At 51.0% G+C, this 23,254-nt stretch overlaps 1 protein-coding gene across 2 annotated transcripts in view; it reads right to left on the bottom strand.

Moving 5' to 3' along the window:
* Positions 1-20,743, bottom strand: part of MTARC2 (mitochondrial amidoxime reducing component 2) — a 33,732-nt gene extending 12,989 nt beyond the window's left edge. Inside the window, exons 1-4 of one of the 2 annotated variants that reach the window (XR_009406680.1) lie at positions 19,500-20,743; positions 13,929-14,102; positions 10,870-11,032; positions 9,859-9,999 (exon numbers count right to left, since the gene is read on the bottom strand). Coding sequence is in view for 1 of the 2 variants with exons in the window: in XM_059413373.1 (XP_059269356.1) it covers positions 9,859-9,999; positions 10,870-11,032; positions 13,929-14,102; positions 19,500-19,771 (750 nt within the window). In the remaining variant the exon portion in view is untranslated. The remainder of the gene's footprint in view (positions 1-9,858; positions 10,000-10,869; positions 11,033-13,928; positions 14,103-19,499) is intronic. The other variant, XM_059413373.1, reaches the window with a different exon arrangement.
* Positions 20,744-23,254: the final 2,511 nt, after the last annotated feature.

Genomic DNA, 23,254 nt, shown 5'->3' with positions numbered 1-23,254 from the left:
AGGTGGCTCAGCTGGCGGAATGTAACAGGGATCCCGCATGGGGAAGTGACCCATCGGCCACCTGCATGCAGCCCTGGTCTGGGGGCGGCAGAAAAGGCTGATGCATTTTGCCACACGAGGGCGCCGCCACCACAGGAATGTGAGCCCATCAGCGCCCCCGCAGCTCTCCAACTCCCTCCCTTTCATGGTCTTTGCACAAATGATGATGAATTTCATACTTGAAAGCCACAGATCTGTGAAAATGCTGCCTTGTGACTGTGGCAGGAAGCAGGAAAGTCTGAAAAGTTCAATTAGGTGTCCTAGCTTAATAACACAGATTTATCCTGTAGACAAGTTTGTTTCTCTAAACTGGGTACTGCCTTTCTCTGGGCAGCACCCAGTTTAGAGAAACAAATTGTCTGCCTACATAGAAATCGTCTCAAGCTCCCCAAATGGCAGCTCTAATGACCTCCGAAAATATTAATCACTTTATATAATAATGTCACTTACCCTAATCTGATCACAGTTGGCATTTTGGTGCAGAGTGTTATTGGCAGCAAAAAAAAAAAACTACATGAATCACGTTTATTTTTTTCCGTTTAAATGTAATTATTGATTCAGTTATTAGAGGAAATAATAACATACCTTAAGTTATTAAAAGTTCATTTGAATTAAGAAATCACGAAATTAAATTTTCCATTAGGTTCTATTAGACAGACACACGTCAAGTTCCAGTGCCTTCCCGGCCAGCAGCCGCTCTGCAGTCGGGCAAAATCCAGGCCCCTAAGACCTACTTTTACGGTGATGGGATAAAACCATGCAGTTTTTGAGGGGAAGAAGAAAGGACAGGAAGAAAGCAAAGCAACAAGAAAGGAGAGAGCATTGTACACTATGGGCTCAACTCTACGGAATCAGCCTGAGAAATCACGATGAATTTACCATTTATATTGGCAAACATTACAGTAAGATTATGTTGTTTCACGTGACAAGGTGCATCCAAAGACAGACATAAATTAAGAGTCTGGGGCAATTATTGTGGAGCCACAGCACAGTGCAGACGAGGGTGTCTGCTTCTTTGAGACCGCCACTAGAGTCCAGGAGGCAACAAATTAAATGCATGACAAGAGATTCCCCCCAACCCCAGCCCCACCCCCACCCCCCCCCCCCCCCCCCCCCACCCCCCGTCGTCCCCTTTTCTCTCTCTCTGTACACACACACACACACACACACACACACACACACACACCCCAAGCCATGCTGGGATAAACTGAGGGAATGAACAAGTTTGTTGTTTAGAAATCCTTTGCTATTTTTCTGGTTTGGTATCAATGATGCCATAAGATTTCAGGGAGCGTGAGAAGCCACGAACTAGGGCTGGTAACTACATGTGGCCCATACAGAGAGGCATCACTGTTCGGGCAGCAGAAAAAAGGATGTGAGTCTTTATTTATCGACTGAATAAGTTCAAGATGTTGCTAAGTGAAGAAAGTACATCTATATATACACGATACGTAGGATAAGGCTGTTCGTGTAAAAAAAAGATTTAAAAACCAACGACCTGTACATACAGCTCTGTGTATATATTTAGAGCAATATATTTGGAAGGCTCCTCAAGTTTAAACAGTATTTTTATGATAATTTTATTTTTGTTGTTTTCCTTTTTTGTGTATCTTTTTTTAAATCAGAAGCGTATCATCTCGGGGCACCTGGGTAGCTTAGTTGGTTGGGCAGCTACCTTGGGCTCGGGTTATGGTCCCGGAGTCTCAGGATGGAGTCCCGCATCGGGCTCCCAGCTCCGTGGGGAGTCTGCTTCTCCCTCTGACCTTCTCCCCTCTCATGTTCTCTCTCTCTCAAATAAATAAATAAATAAAATCTTTCAAAAATGAAGAAGAAGAAGAAGAAGAAGCATATCATGTCAACAACACATTTTTAAGGTCATCTTGGTCTAGGAAATTTCTCAGATGCTTTCCAACAGCAAACACATGGTGTGTTTCCAATACCAGTTCTGCAATTCCCTGACACCAGTGATGAGGGAGCAGGAGGCTGGCTGAGGACAAAGCAAGAGCTGGCGCCTTGCTCCCCCCCCACTTCCATCCGCTCCCCTCCATAGGTGTAGCATTCCTCAGGCACCCCTGACTGCCATAAAATGATAAATAGTTAACTTGCTGAGATCACAATCCTGCAAGACAGGAGTCTCCCTTGGTTTGCAAATGTCCTTGAGATTACAACAAAGAAGTAACCTTATCAATAGCCCAATTTCCAAAGACACAGAACTCAGTTCCTCAAGCCTAATGTCACCCTCCCCTCCATAAAAAACCGAAGGAGGCGGAGGTAGAAGGAAAAGTAAATAAAGTTAAATTTCTTCTAAACCTAAATCTCATTAACAAGGATGCTTGATAGCAGGAATGTAACATTCCACCAGACTTCCAATTGTCTTTACTTGAGAGCAACTAAGCCTTCAATATCCTGGTAGTATTCTTTGCCCCAACAGCCCTTCTGAACACCCCTTTGTCCTCACCTACCCAACTCCTGTGTATATAACCAACCACTCCTAACAACCTGGGGCAGCCGCATCTCCGCCTGCCCACGGGCCCTGTCCCCGTGCTCTAATAAGTCACCTTTTGCACCAACGACGTCTTAAGAATTCTTTCTTTAGTCGTCAGCTCCGAACCTCCTCACCCCACCGAACCTGACTTAGGTTCTGGGACTTCATCACCAGGAGAGGCCCTGTGATTTAACCCGGTTCTGACGCTAACCAGCCGGAGTTCGTGAGCACAGACCCCTTGGGTTAAGGGCTCGGCCCCACAGACTTCCCCTTGCTCCTCACTTCAGATGCCAAGGGAACAGCCCTCCCACACTTCTGGTCGACCAGCTATAAATCAAGGATTCCCAGGCCCCCTCCGCAGGCTGGGTATTTTACCAGGAGAGCTCACAGAACTCGGGAAATTACTATTACCAGTTCATTATAAAGGATACAACTCAGGGGCAGTCCGGTGGAAGAGATGCAGGGGGAAAGGTACGGGGAAGCAGCACAGAGCTGCTAAACCACGGTCCCAGCTCCCCCTCCTCCGTGGCTTCACCAACCCGGGAATGCTCCAAAACCAGACGTTTAAGAGGGGTTTCTTGGGGGGTTTTTGTTTGTTTGTTTTTTTTTAAGATTTTATTTATTTATTTGACAGAGATCACAAGCAGACATAGAGGCAAGCAGAGAGAGGAAGGGAAGCAGGCTCCCCACTGAGCAGAGAGCCCCATGCGGGGCTCGATCCCAGGACCCTGGAATCATGACCTGAGCTGAAGGCAGAGGTTTTAACCCACTGAGCCACCCAGGCGCCCCCGTTTAAGGGCTTTTAGTGGAGGTTTTATTACTGGAAGATCACATCACTGTCTACTTGCAACTGAACTTAACCTCCAGCCCCTCTCCCCTTGCTGGAGGCCTGGGAGTGGGGCTAAAAGTTCAAATTTCCAGTCAAGGCTTGGTCTTGCTGGTGACCTACCTCCAACCTGAAACTACTTACCCCACCCCATCCCCAACCACTGGCCTCATCAGCATAACTCAGGCTATGAAAGGAGCCTGCTATTAATAATAAAGCCTGTTTTTAATAATAAAAGGTGCCCCTATTACTCCCCTCACTCAGGAAACTCCAAGGGTTTTTGGAGCTGTTTTAAGGGACAAACACCAAATATGTATTTCCCATCACCCCACACAGTTCAACTATCTAAAAACCAAAACCTTTTTCTGTTTTTAAGATAAACATGCAAAATAATAATGTCCTATTCCAAAATGTAAATGCACTCCCTTTCTAGAAACCCATGACATTCTTCCCAAAGACACACACATACCCTGTGCTAAGTGTTCCTTTCTCCGGGTTCCCACCAGTGAGGTTACGTCCCTCAACCCTCTGGCTACTGAGCACTTAGTCCTGCTTCATCCTGGGACGCTTGCAGGCAGACACAGGGAATTCATTTCCATAAGTTCAGCACCCAGAAAACTCTCAATAAACGTCTGTTGCAAGAGTGAGTGTTCTAGAACCTTGTTGATACATTGCAATTAAGTTTCCTTAACCGAAGTAAAACTCTACTTGAGGCCATACTTCCCTCACGGACCGACTAACACAAGATTCCTTACATTAAGAATTACCAATTTACAGGAGACAGGACTTTGCACTTATCAGACTGAGGAAAGATTATGCACATCAATGCTGTCCGGGGTCGGAGAGGAAGGGCGCGCTTCTGCTCAACTCGTGGCAACACAAATTGGTACAAGGTTTCTGCAAATCCATTTGACAATATGAAAAGCCCTTAAAATTCTGACTTTGCATTTCTTAAGAATAAGTTGAGAAATGTAGATAAAGACTATTTTACAAAGCTGTTCATTATTTATGTAAGGGAAAACGGAAAACAGCCTACACACTCAATTATAAGGGAATGGGTAAGTAAGTAAAGGCACAGCTCAAAGATGGACGAATACGGACCATAAAAACTATGCTAATGAAGAATTTGTGCAGACAGAGCTGGGTGCCATCTACCATTAAGTGAAAATGGAGGAATTCAATACTACCTGTACAACCTCACATAAATAATACTGGAAACACAATAAAATGTTACCACAGGCTATTTTTTGATGGTAGGATGGGGAAGGATTTTTATTCCTTCAAGTTTTTCTTCACACAGAAGAAGTACTCTAAAAAAATTACTTTTGGGGCACCTGGGTGGCTCAGTGGGTTAAAGCCTCCGCCTTCAGCTCGGGTCATGATCCCAGGATCCTGGGATCGAATCCCCCTCCCCCATCGGGCTCTCTGCTCAGCAGGGAGCCTGCTTCCTCTCTCTCTGCCTACTTGTGATCTCTGTCTGTCAAGTAAATAAATAAAATCTTTAAAACAAAATTACTTTTAGTGGTGCCTGAGTGGCTCAGTTGGTTAAGCATCTGCCTTTGGCTCAGGTCAGGATCTCAGCCTCCTGGGGTGGAGTCTCCCATCGGGTTCCCTGATCAACAGATCAACAGGGAATCTACTTCTCCCTCTGCCTCTCCCCCGAGCCCCAGCCACTGCCGGCTTGTGCGCTCTCTCTCTCTCGCTCGCTCTCTCTCTCTCTTGCTCTCTCCCTCTCTCTCTCTCTCTCTCTTAAATAAATAAAATCTTTTCTTAAAAATTACTTTTATAATAAAAAATGAACTATCTGAAAGATTCTTGAATTGGATCATTAAAAAGCTTGCCATATCCTTGAGCCCTGGTCCCAGATTCTCTCTCGAGTCTCTCTTGCTTCTGTGCTAACAGCACTGTGTGGAGACGCAGTATACTTCCTCTGTAAAGCCTAAGCCTCCTCCCATTACACAATGGCTGGTGTATGTTCCTACAGAATCACAGGAGACTTGTTTCTGTAAACCTAAGTGCATAATAAATGTGCCAGGAGGAATTGGGTGCTTGGGAAAAATCAGGCAGAAGGGAAGAACAGAAACCTTGGGCTTTCTGCAAAGCTGCTTCCGGTCCCTGGAAGCTACCTGCGGTGAAGAACTCCAGGATCAGGCTACAAAAAGGGTAAAAAGAAACTTTGAACTATTTCTCCTATTTCTCCATCGTTGATGTGTATTCACGGAGCTGGGTTCTTTGTGGGGCTGAGGTGGCTGAATTTCTCCCCGGCTACTCACAGGGAAGTTGGAGCCACGAGGAATCTGGAGCCTCGTGAACAGAGATTTCAGGCTCCCCTGGGCATCAGCTCCTGACTGAGATGCGAATGGGTCCCACACCCACCAAAGCCAGCGTCTGGGAAAAGCAGCCACCAAGCCAGTTCCCAAAGGCAGCAGTCTGGGCTGCTCTGGGCTGCTCTCTGGTACCCTTGGCTGAGAATCACAGTCCTCCAGAAGACAATGAGAGAGATGGGGATGGGGGGGGGGGTTCCCCACCCACGACTCCTATCTCTGCTACTCTTCCATCAAGATTTCAACATCTTTATCTGATGTGCTAATCTCTAGGGCAGCTTTGGAAAGCAAAAGGCCACTCTTCCAGGGCGTGAGAAAAAGGAACGCACCTGCACCACTGGTGGGAAGGCAAACGGGTGCAGCCCCCGTGGAAAGCCATATGGAGAGCCCTTTAAAAATTCAAGTAGAATTACCATACGATCCCCTAATCGCACTCCTGTGTATCGACCCAAAGAATACGAAAACACTAATTCAAGAAGACCTAAGTATCCCGTGTTTGTTGCAGCATGATTTACGATAGCCAAGTTATGGAAGGTAAGTCAAACAGAGAAAGACAAATATATATGATTTTACTTACATGTGGAATCTAAAAAACAAAATAAGTGTGTTGTCACACAAAAAAAACAGACTCTTAAATACAGAGAACAAGCTGGTAGTTGGCAGACGGGAGGTGGGGGGGCGCGGGGGATGGAGGAAACAGGTGAAGGCAGGTAAGAGGTACAAACTCCAGTTATGAAGTGATTACAGTAAGACACAGGCAATACAGTCAAGAAGATGGTCATAATGCGGGCGCCTGGGGGCTCAGTTGGATAAGCTTCTGCCTTTCAGCTCAGGTCATGATCTCAGGGTCCTGGGATCGAGCCCCACATCGGGCTCCCTGCTCAGCGAGGAGTCGGCTTCTCCCTCTGCCCCTGCTCATACTCTCTCTCTCTCTCTCAAATAAATAAAATCTTAAAAAAAAAAGAAAAGAAAAGAAACAGCATAGTCATAGTGCTGTATAGTGACCAATGGTGATCCCGCTTCTCACGGTGAGCACAGAGGATGCCCAGAACTGCTGAAGCCACAAGCCCACAGAGCAAGCCGTCACCGTATTACCTATAGTCTCTTCTGGTACTTTTTATTCCAGTCTTTTTTTTTTTTTTTTTTTTTTTAATGCTTGTCAGGACCCACAGAACTGAAATTCTAATCCCATAATGGGTTATAAGCTGCAGCTTGGAAAGGGTAAGTAGGAGGATAAAATCAGATCCTGCACAAGAAATGCCTGGCACAGTGCCTGGGACATAATGTGCATTCGTCAATCATCAACCGGGAGCCCCGGCTGTTACTGTTACTTTGTTATTGTTTTATATGCTGTTTCTTCAGAAGTCCCTGCAGCCAGGCAGATGATGTTCTTATTCTAGGACAGAGACTTCTACTCATGTATGCACCCAAGTAAAATCCGAACTCGTCTCCCATTTGGGGGACTGAGAACTTGGTGATCATGGTTTACAGAAACTTTGCTTCTCGAAAGCTGCAAAGGATAGGACTGAGAGGACCCAGTTCACCTCAGTGAGTGATGGGCCTGGGAGTCCAACCACAGCTGCCTGGCTTCAAGACCCACCATCTTTCTAGAAGCTTCCTGAAGAATCACTTCCTGAGTGAGTGACAGATAACACACCCAAGGTTTTCTGCAAGCTTCTCCACAGTTCTTTCATACTGTGGAGTGAGAAACGATGCAAACAAGATATGCCCACCCAGAAAAAAAGAAAAAGAAGTCAAGTCCTGCGTACCAGGAAAATGAGCAAAATTCGGGAAACACCTGATCCCTGACTCCTGCAACGGCCAAGCACACTGACAAGAAGCATTGTCAACTGGATTATTTTTTAACTCCACTGCTCTGCATTCCCCGAACTCACACACACCACACCAGCCCAAGGGAAGCCAGCTTTTAAAACTTGCCTAACATTCTGAGTTAGCTGGAAAAAGGACTGAGTACTCTGGGTCACAAAGAGCAAATGTTACACAAGGCGTTCTACTATCGCTCCACATTTTTGCAATAAACAGATGCCTCTCTGCACCATGCTTAGATTTGCTATTTTTTTTTATTATTAGTGGGTCTATTAAATATTTACGCACATTAGCATTTTACATCAATATTTAATAGAGTCCCACTAATTGAAAAGGTCATAGTTGTGTAACAATGCCAGGCAGACAGGTTTATGTATCAGGCCCTTAACGACTGGCCTTCCCAAGTTCAAGGAAGATAAATCAGCAACATTAGCACTATTTTACATGAAGGATTTTTTTTTTTTTAATGTATACAAACAGAGGACTTTTCTAGAAAAATCAGAGCATTCTGCCTTACTTACATTACTATTTCAGTAAGCCCGTCGTGATGCAGGAATTAAAACAGAGAGCTCAAGGTGACTGAACATTTTTCAATTAAAAAAAAAAAAAAGACTCCACCCACTCAAATTGCCTAAGAGAACACAATTCAGCTCACCTTATCCTCAGGGTTACTTTGGCAAGTTACAGGGGAGCAAAAACTTGTACTAGGCAAATTCCGGGAAAGCAAAAATTCTTTCGCCAGGAATCTGGTTAAGGAGTAGCTTTTCTTCTTACTCCTCTTGGCTCAATATCTTTTTAAAATTAGGCCCTTCCATGGAGACAAATCAAGAAAAATTGTATTTCCTCAAAGAAAATTATTCAGAAAATAATGGAGCAGTTACAGGATTCCTGTGAAGCGTTTTTGCTTCATGGACTAATTTCTAATCCGAATCTCAACCACTTGCATCAGTAACACCAAGTATGGATTTCCTCTGTGTTTAGCGAGTGTCTGAGAACTGCACACTTATGCACACTAGTAGACCACAGGGTGGGGGACAGGCTAGTCCCCTCTCTTGCACCCGAGCCCTTCTAGGCCCTGTGTTGTTGTGTTATTGTCTTTTCTGAAGGAGCCCTCGCAACCTTGTATAAACGCTAAGTCCCACCACATCTGGATTTATTCCTGGGGAGAAAAATCGAGTCTCTTCCCTCAAGGTGCTGACTGCCCGAGAATGTCTGGGCCCCTTCCTGTGCTGCCCCCTCCCCAACCAGTGCTCCTTCAGGCACGGCCAGCACCAGCAGGCGGGGCTCAATTCCACAACCCCAAGGTCACAACCTGAGCTGATGCTTAACTGATTGAGCCACACAGGTGGCCCCCGCAAAGGTTTCTTCTAAAGGATGACACTTCTCTGCAAATAGGGGCACATTTTACTCACACCAAAGGAAATGTGGCCACACGAGGGAGCAAAGAATGGGGAGATTCTCCCCTCGGCCTTCGCTACTTGGAATTTCTAAATTGGAGGCATGTCCTCACCCCCTCAGAAGCTGGAGATTCTAATCCCACAACGGCCAATCACATGTCCAACAGGTGGGTAAGCCTCCCCCGCTCCAGCTTCAATTTCCTTACAAAAAGGAGACAGTCGTACAAGAATTCACGGGGTTGTCATCGGGATCAAATAGAACAATCTGTATGAAGTAATACATTAGTTCCATGTCTGATGCCCAGCAAACATGCCGTCAATGGATTTGCTGTGGTTGCTTCCAGGGCTCACAAAGTTTAACCCACCCGCAACGTTCACTAGAGCTCTCAATGGTTCTTAGTGCAAAGCAACGCCCAGTTATGTCTTTCTATACAGATCGCAGGACAACTGGGGTTTAATGTGGGTGTCCTGTTAGGGCTACAGGGGGCTGTGGCTGGAGAGGGTGGAAATCCCAGCCACAAGTCACACAGGAGAGCACGTGGGTCCTCCAGGACAGAACTCGGCCACAGCAGGGACTGTCTCCGGGGCTCTGTTCACAGGCAGAGCTCCTGCACCTCTAGGCCACCGCTTTAGGGTCTGGACCTTCCGGGAGTCTCAAATCCTTATGCACACGTGACTGTTCTCTCCATTTCCCTTCAGTTATCTCTGAGCCAGAAGGACACAGTCTGGCCTAGTTCCCGACTTGATGGAAAGGGTGAGCGGCGCCCTCCTGGGGCCAGCGAGGGGACAGCGGCCGCCCCAAGCAGCCTGCTCCGCCAGGTTAAGGGGACTCGGGGAGGACAGTGTCCCTCACAGCTGACAGTGGGGGGTCTGAGCTGGGGCTGGGTAAGGGGACAGCCGTCAGTGAGCCCCCTGAACAGCACATCTGAGCTTCGAGCACAAAAGCGGGGAGCCTCTTACCTCCTCGAAAGCATCGCAGCCTGTCACCACGATATTGGGTCTGAACTGGTCCATCTTCACTTTCTTCTCCAGCCTGGTATTCAGGTCCGCCAGCGAGGCTTCCGACAGGATCATGAGCGGGCAGCAGTCCGGGTAGGCCACCTGCGCCAGGAACGTGGCACCCTCAGTGCTCCCTGCCCCGTGAGACGCCCTGGCCCAGCTGCAAGGGAAGCACAGCCAGAAGGGCTGTGCGGGGAGGGCCAGGGGTGTCATCCCCGCATTCAAACAGCTTGTGGCTCGGGGAGGAAAGCAAGAACTGCCCGAGGAGCTTGCACTTTGGTTGTTTTTTTTTTTTTTTTTTTCAATTAGTTTTTTTATTTGACAGAGACCTAGCAAGAGGGTACACCAGCAGGGGGAATGGGGGAGGGAGAAGCAGGCTTCCCGCGGAGCAGGGAGCCCTACGTGGGGCTTGATCCCAGGACCCTGGGATCATGACCTGAGCCGCAGGCAGTCACTTAACAACCGGGCCACCCAGGGGCCCCAGGAGCCTGCATCTTAAACCCTAGCTCGCTGCAGAATCCAAGGCTCTGGGCTTTGGGCTGCAGCCGGCTCGCTCCAAAGGTGGCTTTTTGGTGCCTGAAATAACCACACCAGACAGACGGCCAGGGGAGCCCCAGGAGAAAGTCGGCCTCGGTAATTTTAGGAACCTTGGTTCGGTCCCACACGAAGTTCTCACTTCCCCTTCCCAGCGTGCCTCCTGAGTCCCCATCTCACCGGGGGTCACCCCGGCTTCTGCCTCCACAGTACGGGACACAATCTGTCCACCATGCGTGCTGGAGAGCCGGCTCAGCTCAGAGCCGCTTCCCCTCAACCCCTCTACCTGCCCAGGACGCACCCTCAGACCCCCTCACCTGGGCATCCCTACACTCTCCTAACCGGGGCCCCGAGAAAGGCGGTCCTGGGGGGTAAGAAGTACGCCGGACACAGCGCGGGGGACTGGTGGAAGCAAAGGGCCGTTCCCTGGAAGCTCACCTGGTAATCCGGCACCGAAGCAGAGAAAATGTCCTTGGACGGTCTTCCCTTCATGTGCTTCTCAAACTGGACCAGCCGGAAAGCCTCTGTTTTCAAGAAGTTGGTGAACCACTGAGCTGCCTGGTCACCACAGTCCCTGCCCTTGATGTCCATACCAAAGAGCCTGGAAGGGTCACCAGAGAGCCAAGGTCACCGTCCTGCCGCAGCACGCTGAGATGGCCTCAATGATGGGACCGCTGGACCGCTGGGACCTGCCCATCCTGGAGCGCCAGGACGTGGTCCTCAGGCCAAGAGCGTGAGGCCGACAGAAACAGAAGGGGAGGCAGCGGAACGTGCCCCAGGGAAAAGTCTTGCAAACCCTAACATGCCTACGGAAGACTGAGATTGGGGTAAAATGCAGACTCTGCTTCAGAAGCAGTATTTGCTACACAGTAACCATTCATCAAAAAGTATTTTGGTGGGGCGCCTGGGTGGCTCAGTGGGTTGAGCCTCTGCCTTTGGCTCTGGTCATGATCTCAGGGTCCTGGGATTGAGCCCCGCATGGGGCTTTCTGCTCAGCAGGAAGCCTGCTGCTTCCCCCTCTCTCTGTCTGCCTCTCTGCCTACTTGTGATCTCTGTCAAATAAAAAAATAAAATCTTTAAAAAAAAAAAAAGTATTTTGGCGGCACCTGGGTGGCTCAGCCAGTTAAGAGACCAACTCTTGGTCTCAACTCTGGTCTTGTTCTCAGGGTCATGAGTTCAGGCCCCACACTGGGCTCCATGTTAGGCATGGAGCCTACTTTGAAAAAAAAATAGTAATTATGAACAAGAATTTGATTAGCATAAAAAGTAAAATTTCATTTAAAATTAATTTCTTAACAAATCCTATAGTATATCCATATGTCTGTGCATGACTCTTACTGATTGCCGGAATAAGATAACGTTCGGCATCAATTTTATTCCTTGTGAGCGACAATCTGATCAGTGGCCCCTTCACTGTAGCGTGTGGAACCCCCGACCCGTAGAATGATGGTCCCTGTCATTAGAGTTTCTCTTCATCAGCACCAACGCTCCCCATTATTCGGGCCCACAGGTCCCCCCCCCCACAGAGCAATGCTCCCCATTAAGACGCGGATGGACGAGCCTTTCCTGCGTAGAGGGGAGGAGGGAGAGGAGGAGGCTCGCACTGTGGGTGCGACTCAGACTGCAGCGAGAGACAAGCATTTATGGGATTGGAGGATCTGATTCTCTCCAAGCATCCCTGCCCGCAGAGACCCTCACATACCATGAGAGGGTCTGCACCTCCTCTAGCGCTGCCCTGGTTTGAGGCCTCCCAGGGCGACATACCGGACAGAATCGATGTGCGCTTACGAGGTACTCCGGACCAGATGAAGCCCTGGGCTCCCCGACGCCCCCAGGCCCACTCTGACCCTTAGACTCGCCTCCTTTGGGGACGGCCTCTCCCATCTCCTGTCAAATCTCAACTCTGCCCTCAGGTGTCGTGGGCCTCTTTCTTCTCTCTAAACCCTCTTAGTGGAGCCCCTCTTGACCCCGGACTTATTCCCGGCTCAGTCCCAAAGCCTCCCCATGGTCCCTCCTGGCCTTCAGCCTTTCCTCTAGGAGTCTCGTCACACAACCGACTACTTGGGGCAGACTCGACCCCACCGTTCACGAGTTCCTGAAGCACCCGCTCCCGGGTCCAGAACGTTCTTCAACCCCTCACAACAACACCCGTGCTAGGGCACACACTTCTGTCCCAGTTCCGTCCGCCAGGTGAGCCTCCTGTTGGCACTTTGAAAGCCAGAAAGCAGCCAGCGGGCAAGGGAACGCTAAGTCTGCAGCGCCCTTCCCACTCCTGGACACCGCCCCCCGACCAGTCCTCACTCCCTCATCCCCACAGCAGGGGCCACCTTCCCCTCCACCACCCCAGCTTCTTCCACTCTCTCAGAACGTTATGCAAAACCCACATTTAAAAAAAGATTTTATCTCATTTATTTGACAGAGAGAGTGCATGAGCACGAGCAGGGGAACAGCAGGGAGACAGAGAGAAGCAGACGCCCTGCTGAGCAAGGAGCCCCACACGGGGCCCGATCTCAGGACCCTGAGATCATGACCTGAGCCAAAGGCAGAAGCTTTAACCCACTGAGCCACCCAGGCACCCCTGCTTCCCACATTCTTAATGCTTTGCATCCTGGGGTCTTGCTGATGTGGAAGGAAGCGCCCCCCGGCCCCCACCCCCACCAGGGCTAGTTGATGCCTACAGGTAGGAAACTTACCTTTCCCGTGGTGCCAACCAGTCCAACCACCTCCACTCTGGGCTCTTTCAGCCCAGGCCACTGTCCCCTGGCGCTAGCCACCCAGGGCCAGGTACCAGCCACCCAAAGACAGCCTCTAGGCCCCAGAGCCCACTGAAATGACTCAAATAGCCAACCCCGAGGCTCTTTACCCCGCCTCGCCTGGTACTTCCTGTGGAAACCACAGTCCGGGCTCTCGTAGGGACGCCTGGGTGGCTCAGTCCGTTAAGTATTTGCCTTCAGCTCAGGTCATGATATTGGGGTCCTGGGATCGAGTCTCCCATCGGCCCGCCCCCGCTTCTCCCTCTCCCTCTGCCTCTCCCCACTGCCCATGTGCACGCGCTCTCTCTCCCTGCTCTCTCTCAAATAAATAAATTAAATCTTTAAAAATAGAAATCTCTCGCTCCTATCCCTCCACCTCCCCCCAGCACAGCCCCCCTCCTGACCAACACCACCGCTCCTGTGTGCGGCCCCGCGCGACGGGCCAAGCCTCCTGTTCCCCGGGGCCCGTGACCACGGGAAATGTCTTTCTTCATCCTCATCATTTGCACCTCTGCCTGCCTCACCACACCGGAGAAAAGAAATCCCAGGAACCCTGAAAACCGTCCTCTGCCTCGCCCACTAGCCCTGACCACTGGATCGATCCCAGCCCTGGCCAGACTTCTCTTCAGTATTTCCTTCACCAAACTCATCACCTACTATACACACTGCGGCGGGACAGGTGCACGGAGGAGCCTACGGGAAACCGCGTCCGCCGCACGTCCCCAGCGGCCCCAGAAAGAGCACCTGCAGTCCCAGAGCTTGTTTGAGGAAGGCAGCTCGCTCGGCAAAGCCAGCTGGTCCATGCCCGGGGCCTTGAGGATCAGGCGGTTGCCCTCATAGGTGATGGACACCAGCACCAGGCGAGGCTCCTGCCGGGCAGTGACCATGTGCCCATCTTCCTTAATCACCAGCCAAAACCTGCCGAGGAACACACAGGAACGAGTCAGAAAACCTCTGCCCCTCTCCATGCCCATATTCTGATGCAGAGCAGGAAGCCCCCACAAACCAGGGGCTGGGTCAGAAGCCACTTACCTCCGCTGTTCTAGGCTCTGTCTTCACACCACATCACATCTAGGGGGAGAACTAAGCCTTCCTGGGAAGGGGAAGGGAGCCTGGCCTGGGGAGGTCTGCTACGCTTTTATCTACATTCCGGAGTTACACTACACAAAGGATTTGATGACTAAAAGATATTTTAAAAGCGTTGCTCCCCCTGGAAAAAGTAAGTTTCAACGCCATCGACACAGAGCACAGGGCAGTGCATGAGGAAGGCACTGGTTTCCAAGCAGCTGCTGAAAGCAAAAGCTTTCCAAACCTCCATCCCCCTGAGAAGCCATCTTTTTCCTTCCCAGGGTCTTGGGCTCCCGGGGTGGTCTGGCCTGTTCGCTATGGGGTTTTGCGACCAAGGGCATTCCTGCTACTTTGCTCCATTCCCTTGGGGCTGGGCCCTGTTCCTATTTCCAGTCTCATCCCGCGTGCAGAGTTCTGGACGACCCTGCTCTGGCTAATCCTGCCAAAGCCTGCACCCTCAACTTCCGACATGCCCCAGCACCCGACAGGACTCCCTCGGAGATCTGCACCCGGCGAGACCCATGTGCCAGCAGGAGTCTGCATGTTGAGTTCTGACCGTGAGTCCCTCCCTGAGCTGGGTCTCCTTGTCCCCCATCGACCTCCGCCTCAGCCCTTCCCTGGGGCTCACAGTGAGAAAAGGGGGCGGAGCTGGATGTTTTGTGCCACCTGCTGCCAGTGGAAAGTCAAGGGGCGACTTGCAGGCTGTCTAACACCAGGAAAGGACAGAGACACCAATAAAAGATAAAGACTTGCTGCCTGTAGCAGAGCCCAACCACTCTCATTATCCTGCCCAACGGGGTCACAGCCTTTGTCCTCTCTTGCATACAAACTACGCCCAGTGAATGAATAATTATCTCTGTCCCGCCAGATCTGAAAGAAAGTTATTCACAACCAAGGGGTCCCCAAACTAACACCTTCTTTTACTTCTAAAGCAGGAGTGTGCGGTGTGAGGTCGGGTGCAGAAGCCAGAGCTCAGATTCTCCAAAAGAACAACAGTGACCAGGGTGATCACAGGGGTGGCAGAGCAGAGCCCGAGGCAGCTGGAAAACCTCATGTCTAAACTTAGAAATTGGTCTGGCGAGCAGAAGTGCCTGAGCCTGAAGGGGGGTGGGGGAGGGGGAGCAAGGCCCCAGCCATAGACAGTCACAGGGCAGTGACGCTCAGGATGATAAACTCAGAGAACTCGTTTCTCCAGGAGATCACAGTCTGTGCAGAGAGCATCAAGGGCTGGCTTCAGAAGGGCAGGGCAGATTTAGGACGGATGGAGTCATACACACCCACGACGGAGAGCAGGATTTACCAAGTCGAGGAGGGCAGCCAACCCTCCCACCTTCTGTGCCAATCAGGCAATCAGTCCGTTCTGCTGGACGGACTCTGAACCAGCTCAAAGTCCAGGGTGCCCAAACCAAACATACACAAATTTGTCAAGAGCTTTGAACAAAATAGTTCTAGAAATCTGAGGACAGAGCCCTTATGGAGGAAGAGCCCAGCTTCTAAGAATGGTTCAAAATGGAATTAACTCCAAGAGGCCTAGGAGCGTCCGGGCGGCTCGGGTGGTTGGGTGTCTGCCTGCAGCTCACGTCAGAATCTCCACGTCATGCGATCGAGCCCCACATCGGGCTCCTGGCTGGCTCAGCAGAAAGCCTGCTTCTCCCTCTCTCTCTGCCTTTCCCCCTGCCTGTGTACTCTCTCTGTCTCTCTGTCAAAAGAATAAAACCTTTAAAAAAAAATAAATAAATAAATCCGAAAGGGCTTTTCCTGCATTCCAGGCTGCTTTCAGTTTCCTTATCATTGAGAGACTAGCAGTCACTCAGCAGAGTTCTTTCTAGCTTGTTTCTGAGTTTCAATTATCCTTTAATAAATAAAACCTAGACTAAATAGTGGCTTTGATCTCATCAAGTCCAAGCCCTTCCTTCTGTAAATGAGAACAAAAAATGAGGCTCAGGAAGTTTCGATGACCGTGCGCAGGTCTCCCCATCCGTGCAATCCTCGCCCTTGCGAATCACACTGGCTTCACAGAAAGTGCATGACTGCTGGACCCACAGGGATCCGCGTTCACACCCCAGCACCCAGCTGCTTTGGGTGAGACACTCACCCTTTCTGATCCTGCTGGGTTTTATTTGCAGAGTGGAGATAACGTCTAGGGCACAGGACGGTGCTGAGGCTTGTGTAAGGTCACCCATGGAACAGGATGTCTGTGTGTGAGGCACACGTGGCACCGAACCCATGGGCATCCCACTGCCTCGCCCTACCTCTTCCCAGTCTCCTAGCCGCACCCCCACCCCCAAGCATGTGTTGTTCAACACAAGGGGAAGTGGACACGGTTCCATTTCTGTTCTGACACCCACTGAAGCAGAAGAGCAAAGGACACATCCTTTCTTCCCACAAAAGCAACGATCCCAGCAAAGTAGTGACAATGAGAAGCAGGAAAATAGTCCTTCAGATGATCCGAAGAGAGACAGGCAAGAACTGGAAATCTCTCTGAGAAATGACTTCAGTCCTTCAAGTGGGGAAGGAAGTAGCACAAGGAGACTTTCTCTAGATGTTCGCCACAAGAACTTGCTTCTCCCAGTTTGGGGAGGGTGCCTAGAACTCCTACACCTAAAGTTTTCCCAGCAGTAGGAAGGCTTTTCTAATCCTTCATACTTGAATAAGCTCTAAACGTGCTCTTCTCCTTCGAAATGCCACAGATTCTACCCTCTAATGATAGCATCAGGTTCACCCGGGGAGATCTTAACACTACACGAGGTGGCTTCCCTCTGGGTATCTCCGATTCCACAGGTCTGGGATAGGACTCTCAGGAAATTAAAGTTTTTTTGTTTTGTTTTTTGTTTTTTTTTTTTTAATTTATTTGTCAGAGAGAGAGGGAGAGAGAGCGAGCACAGGCGGACAGAATGGCAGACAGAGGCAGAGGGAGAAGCAGGCTCCCTGCCAAGCAAGGAGCCCGATGTGGGACTCGATCCCAGGACGCTGGGATCATGACTTGAGCCGAAGGCAGCGGCTTAACCCACTGAGCCACCCAGGCATCCCAGGAAATTAAAGTTTTTTAAAAAAATCTCTCTAGTGGCTCATGAAATGTTACAGTTCCTCTGGTCACTCACTCCTCTCCTAAAACAAGTCAGTCCAAGAAAGACAAATTCCACATGATTTACTCACAGGTGGGACTGAAGAAACAAAACAAATGGGCAAAGAGAAAAAGAGGCAAACCAGGAAACAGATTTTTTTTTTTAAGATTTTATTTATTTTGTTTATGCATTTGACACAGACAGAGAGAGAACGTGCACAGACAGGGGCAGGGGTGCGGCAGGCAGAGAGAGAGAGAAGAAGCAGGCTCCCTGCTGAGCAGGGAGGCTGATGTGGGGCTTAATCCCAGGACCCCTGGATCATGACCCTAGCCAAAGGCAGACGCTTAACGGACTGAACCACCAAGGCACCCCAAGAAACAGACTCTTAACTATAGAGAACTGATGGTCACCAGAGGGGAGGGGGGAGGTTGGATGGGTTATATAGGTGATGGGGATTAAGGAGGACACTTGTCGTGATGACCACGGGATGTCTCCATGGAAGTGTTCAATCACTATATTGTACACCTGAAACTAATATTCCACTGTATGTTAACTAACTGGAATTTAAATAAAAACTTAAAAGTTCTGTTGGTAAGTTGTATACCCTTGATATCATACAAGGAGAATGGAACTTTACTTCTGTGCTCATCCTCCTAAAAATCCATAATCTCTGTCAACCATAAGGAAAATACCACACAAACCCAAACTAAAAGATACTCTACAAAATGCCCACTCAGGAGTCCTCAAAACTCTCAAGATCATCAAAAAACAGTAGGAGCTTGAGAAACTATTACAGTCTAGAGAAGCCCAAGAAGTCACAACATCCAAATGGAATTATAAATATATCCTGGTGGGGATCTTAGGATAGAAAAAGAAGGATGTTATGGGAAAACCAGGAAAATCTGAATAAAGTATAGGTATCCATCCATCCATCCATCCATCCTCTCTAGGATTGGGGTGCCTGGCTGGCTTCATTGGTTGAGCATGGGACTCTTGATGTCAGGGTCCTGAGTTCTAGCCCCATGTTGGGGGCGGGGGGGGGGGGGGTAGAGATTACTAAAAACAAACACAAAACATGAAAGTCTCTCCAGGATTAGAAATCGGAGTGCAGGAAAAATCCCCCAACAGTCACATGGTCTGCAGACACAACACTTCTCTAAAACAAGCTGAAGTTTTTCAAAGCTGTGAGGGTCCACATTTTTTAAAGAAGACAGCTGAGAAGAGCGAATGCGTGTGTCCCAGAGTGAACTCAGGGCAGCAGATAGCCTCCTAGAAGATTCTTTGAATGACCAACTTGCAAACGTCCCCACCCTCTGGATACAGAGGACCACAGCAGAAGCACCCTAGCCGGACAGGAAGGCATCTTAACCCTAATGAACCGACGAAGGGGATTCTGTTCTTCTTTGTTCACCCTTCCTGGAGTGTTGCCTGCTGCACCACCAAGTGAGCCTTCCAGACCCCCAGCTGCACCATTCTGAGAGTAAGTGTCTGCGGCCTCAGGCAGGGATGAGTTCAATGACAGGACACCCATTCTTCTCTAAGGGAAGTGAATGGAACTTCCATATGCCGGCCCTTATGTGAGTACAGATTTTATTTACCCAGAGTTCTTCATCAAGGACCACTCTGCCTCTAGGGAGAGGGGCACAGTATTCTCTTCAGGGCGAATACTACATTTGTGATGCCCTAGATACCCCCTCTTCCCAACACAAACCTTCACCGGCTCATTACTTATGAAAGTGGATCAAGTCTCCCCCGCCCCCTTCCCGGGTCTCCCAGGCACTTGCTCCAGGACTGGCGACAGACAGACGTGGGAGGAGCAAACTTCGGGAGACCGAAGTCAGTGTCCTTGAAGGAGACTTGGTTTCAGCGCTGCCGCCTTCTGCCCACGTGTGCTCCTCCACAGCATTTTATTTTCTACTACTGTGCCGTAGACCAAGAATCAGAAAGCGTAGAACTCGCCGGAGACTTGGCGATAACCCGGTCAGCCCCGGTCCTTCACGCTACCTACCTTTCCGAATCGCAACCAGACACGAACTGACCTTCCCCGCTCAAGGATCAAAAGCAAAGCGTCCAACCAACAACCCAGGAAACGCAACACGCAAACCGACTCCTCCCCGCGAGCCCCCCGCCCGCCCTCCACCCCGTCCCGGGCAGGTCCCGCGCAGCCCGGGCCCGGGCCTACCTGTCCCGCAGGTGGCCGCAGCGCAGCCCCAAGGCCGTGCACTCGGCCGCGCTCACCGGCACCCCCTTGCACGACTTGACCGGGTAGATCCAGAGCTGCGCCACGGTGCCCACCTGCCGCAGCCGCCGGCGCCGCCTGCAGCGCGCGCGGCGCCAGGCGACCGTCCCCAGCGCCACGGCGGCCAGTCCCAGCGCGGCCGCCCCGAGCCAGGCGGGCCGGGACGACGCGGGGAGGCCGAGGCGGCCCAGAGCCGACGAGCCGGCGGCGCCCATGGTCCAGCGGGCGGAGACGAAGGCGGCGGCGGCAGCTCCCGCGTAGCGGCCCGGGCGGCGGGGGGCGCGGGGGCGCTCGAGGCTGGCGGCGGGCGGGAAGAGGCGCGGCGGCTCGGGGCTGGCCCGGTCGTCCCTGTGGCCCTGCCCTCCCTGCGGCCTGAGGCCGCGCCGTCACCGGATGTGGGGCGGAGAGCGCCCGCGCCCGCGCCCACCGCCCCCGCACCGCCCGCCTCCTCCAGGCTGCTCACGGGCCCCGCGCCGGCGCCCCCTGCCTGCACCGCCAGGGTCCCCCCTCGCGGGACCACCCGCTGCGGCCCACATGCCCCCCGCCGCTCCCCCTACGCCCCGATTCTGACGCAGCCCCCCCTCCCCGGCTGCGGGATCGCGCGTTCGGAACCGAACCGGGAAGCGGATCGTGGGCGGCGGGGTGGGAGGTGTTCAGTGTTCGCCAACTCCTCGCTCGGGCAGATGCCGCGGAGACCTGCGGCCCTGGGGGCGCCTAAGCCGCGCTTTGGAAACATCTGCACTAAGAGAAGACCCAAGGCCAGCGTCGCTTCTGGCCGGGTCCCCGGGATGACCCCAGCCCCCTCCCACCCCCGCCGCATCTCCAGTGAAACACCTGCCTGGGCGAGCTCGCTGCTGCCGGGACACTTCAGGGCTTGTTCCGGCCATCATCTGGGGCTTGAGCCCCGACCTCCTCCTAGAGCATGCTGTCAGCAGGGCTCACGATTACCAGCCTTCCTCTGGCCCTCTGAGATATGTTTCATGGATCTTCTAGTTCCAGGACAGTTGTAGCTCAAGGACCTGAGAGCCGTTCCTTCAAGGAGGGACAGGGCTTGCGTCCCCGTCTCTGCGGGAGGCTGGGATCCTGCCTTCCATAATTACCCCTAGCAGGGTCAAGGGCCTGACCACGTTTCCACCGGCCAACCTTGGTCATTTTTCACTTGAGCTCCCCACCGGCACACCATTGTCCCTTTAACGGGTCCAGTCACCTCTGCACAAATGGGACTGGAGCTCAGCTCTTTCCCTTCCTGTCACTAGTTACTGAATAAAATTTGTTTTCACTGGTTTAACTAATGTGCCGCTTTGTTCATCTGGACCAGCTCCGTACACATAGGCTTTTTGGTGAACAGGGGATTTTCTTAGACAAGTTCAGGTTTATTTTGCAAAAAAAAAAAAAAAAAAAAAAAAAGAAAGAAAAGTTAAAAAAAAGTTCTTTAAATTGGGGCACTGTTCTGGGAACATTAAGGCAACCATTGGGCCACCTACCAAATATGAATCAATCACCCCCTGGAGAGGAGGGTCATCTTCCAGGGCCGGAAGGGCCTGGAGGAAAGAGCCAGAGAGGCAAGCTCCCTTCCAGGGCTCCTTGTGAAAAGTGAAAGTCAAAACCCACCTGAATTCCAAACCCCCCCCCCACCACCGCCCCACCACCACCACCACCACAAACAGCCCCTGCTGGAAACTCCAGACAATGGAATTAGCCTCTTCAGGAACCACACAGTCTCATCATGCTCAGCAGCAAGTCTTGGATATCTGTGTCGAGCACACTGTTGTGAATGAGGAGTGCCCCTGATTCCTTTTCCTCCCCAGACTCTAGAAGACAGCCAGAGCCCTTCCCCAACCGGAGCCTGCTGTCAGGTGGAGGTTGTCTGTGAATCCATCCTTCTCGCTAGATAGGAGCTCCCCGACAGGGAAAAGGTTCCTTATTAAAACATCTGTTCCTTAACACACATGTATAGGTCATTCGCCAGGCTTTGCCCTAGACTGGCACTGGCCATGTAAAGTTTCGAAGAAGCTGCCCATCCAGGAGCTTAGGGAGCCCCTGGCAGACTGCTCGGAAGAGGAGGCATGGACAAGATGCAGTGGAGACAGAAAAGCAGTTCTATCTCCCGACAGTGGTGTCTTCAGAGGAGGGAGCTTTTGAGCTGAGCCTGGAACACATGAAGGGTTGAGAGGGGACAGAATAGGGGATTCTGGGCCAGAGCAGAAGCTCGCACCGCGCTCGGAGAAATGCAAGGGTCGTGAGGATGTGGCCATGAGCAGCTGTTCAGCAACTTGAGCAGGTACCTCCCACGCAGCTGGGGCTGGGAGTTGAGGCAGGACAGCTGGGCAGGGGCCAAATCGAGATGCTCCGTGTCTCACGTTCATGTGGAGACACATCGGAATTCTGCAGAGCAGGAGACATGGTCAGACTTGGGTGCTGGAAGGCGACACTGACCACTTCGAGAAGGGGTAACCCCAAAGGTGGGTTGATGAGAAGCAAAGGCTGTAGTTTGAGCCAAAATGATCCCGAATCGGGGGAAATGAGATGGGGGAGATGTGGAGATGAGATAGAGGTGCAGACATGAGAGACGGCGGGGAAACACTTAGCAAGAGGTGGTGACAGTCGGAGGGAGAGAGGGAGGGAAGGAGTCAGAATCCCAGCTCTCCCGCTCAGCTGGGGACAGGTAGGGTGTGCCATTCTCTGAGATAAAAAAAAAATACTCAAGGGAAGGAGATGATCCGGGGAGAAAGATGATGAGGTCTGTTGTGCACAATGACCTTGAGCCAAGATCAAGAGTCAGACGCTTTTAGGGACACACTCAGGTGCCCCTAAGATTTTACTTATTTTTAAGTATTCACTACGCCTAATGTGAGGCTCAGACTTAAAAGCCGAGAGGCACCTGAGTGCCTCAGTAGGTTGGGCCTCTGCCTTCAGCTCGGGTCATGGTCTCAGGGTCCTGGGATCAAGCCCTGTATTAGGCTCTCTGCTCGGTGGGAAGCCTGCTTCCCCCACTCTTTCTACCTGCTGTTCTGCCTACTTGTGATCTCTCTCTCTCTGTCAAATGAATAAATAAAACTTAAAAAAAAAAAAAAACTTACAATCCAAGAGTAAGAGTCACATACTCTACTGACTGAGCGAGCGAGGATCCCCTAAAAGAATAGAATAATGGGGGGGGGGCGCCTGGGTGGCTCAGTGGGTTAAGCCTCTGTTTTCGGCTCAGGTCATGATCTCAGGGTCCTGGGATCGAGTCCCACATCGGGCTCCCTGCTCAGCGGGGAGCCAGCTTTCCCCTCTCTCTCTGCCTGCCTCTCTGCCTACTTGTGATCACTCTCTCTGTCAAATAAATAAATAAAATCTTAAAAAAAAAAAATAGAATAATGGAATGAAGCAATATACTGACGGCTTGAGCTCAGCCAAGCCCTGTGACAACCTGGCTGAAACTGCAAAATCATCAGTAGTAAGAATGAGCTATTACAGACCTTGAACCCTGTGAATAAGGGAGAGGCTACCCCAGTAATAAGATGTGGACTTGAAGTTTTTTATTGGCATAAGAGCTGGTATAAAAAGCTCCCTTCACCTGCTAGTCCAGGGGTAAGAAAAGTCTTTGGAGTGTCCATAGCTCCAGAGCGCCGATCTCAAGCAAAATATTGCTTTTTTTTTTAAGTTCTTAAAAAAACTTAAAATGTCTCAGTTAACTGCCTTCAGGTCTGGTCATG

Source organism: Mustela nigripes, chromosome 10, assembly GCF_022355385.1.
Source record: "Mustela nigripes isolate SB6536 chromosome 10, MUSNIG.SB6536, whole genome shotgun sequence".
In the NCBI taxonomy this organism is placed as follows: Eukaryota; Metazoa; Chordata; class Mammalia; order Carnivora; family Mustelidae; genus Mustela; species Mustela nigripes.
The sequence above is the reverse complement of the archived record's forward strand: the minus strand, read 5'-3'. Positions and strand labels throughout refer to the sequence as shown.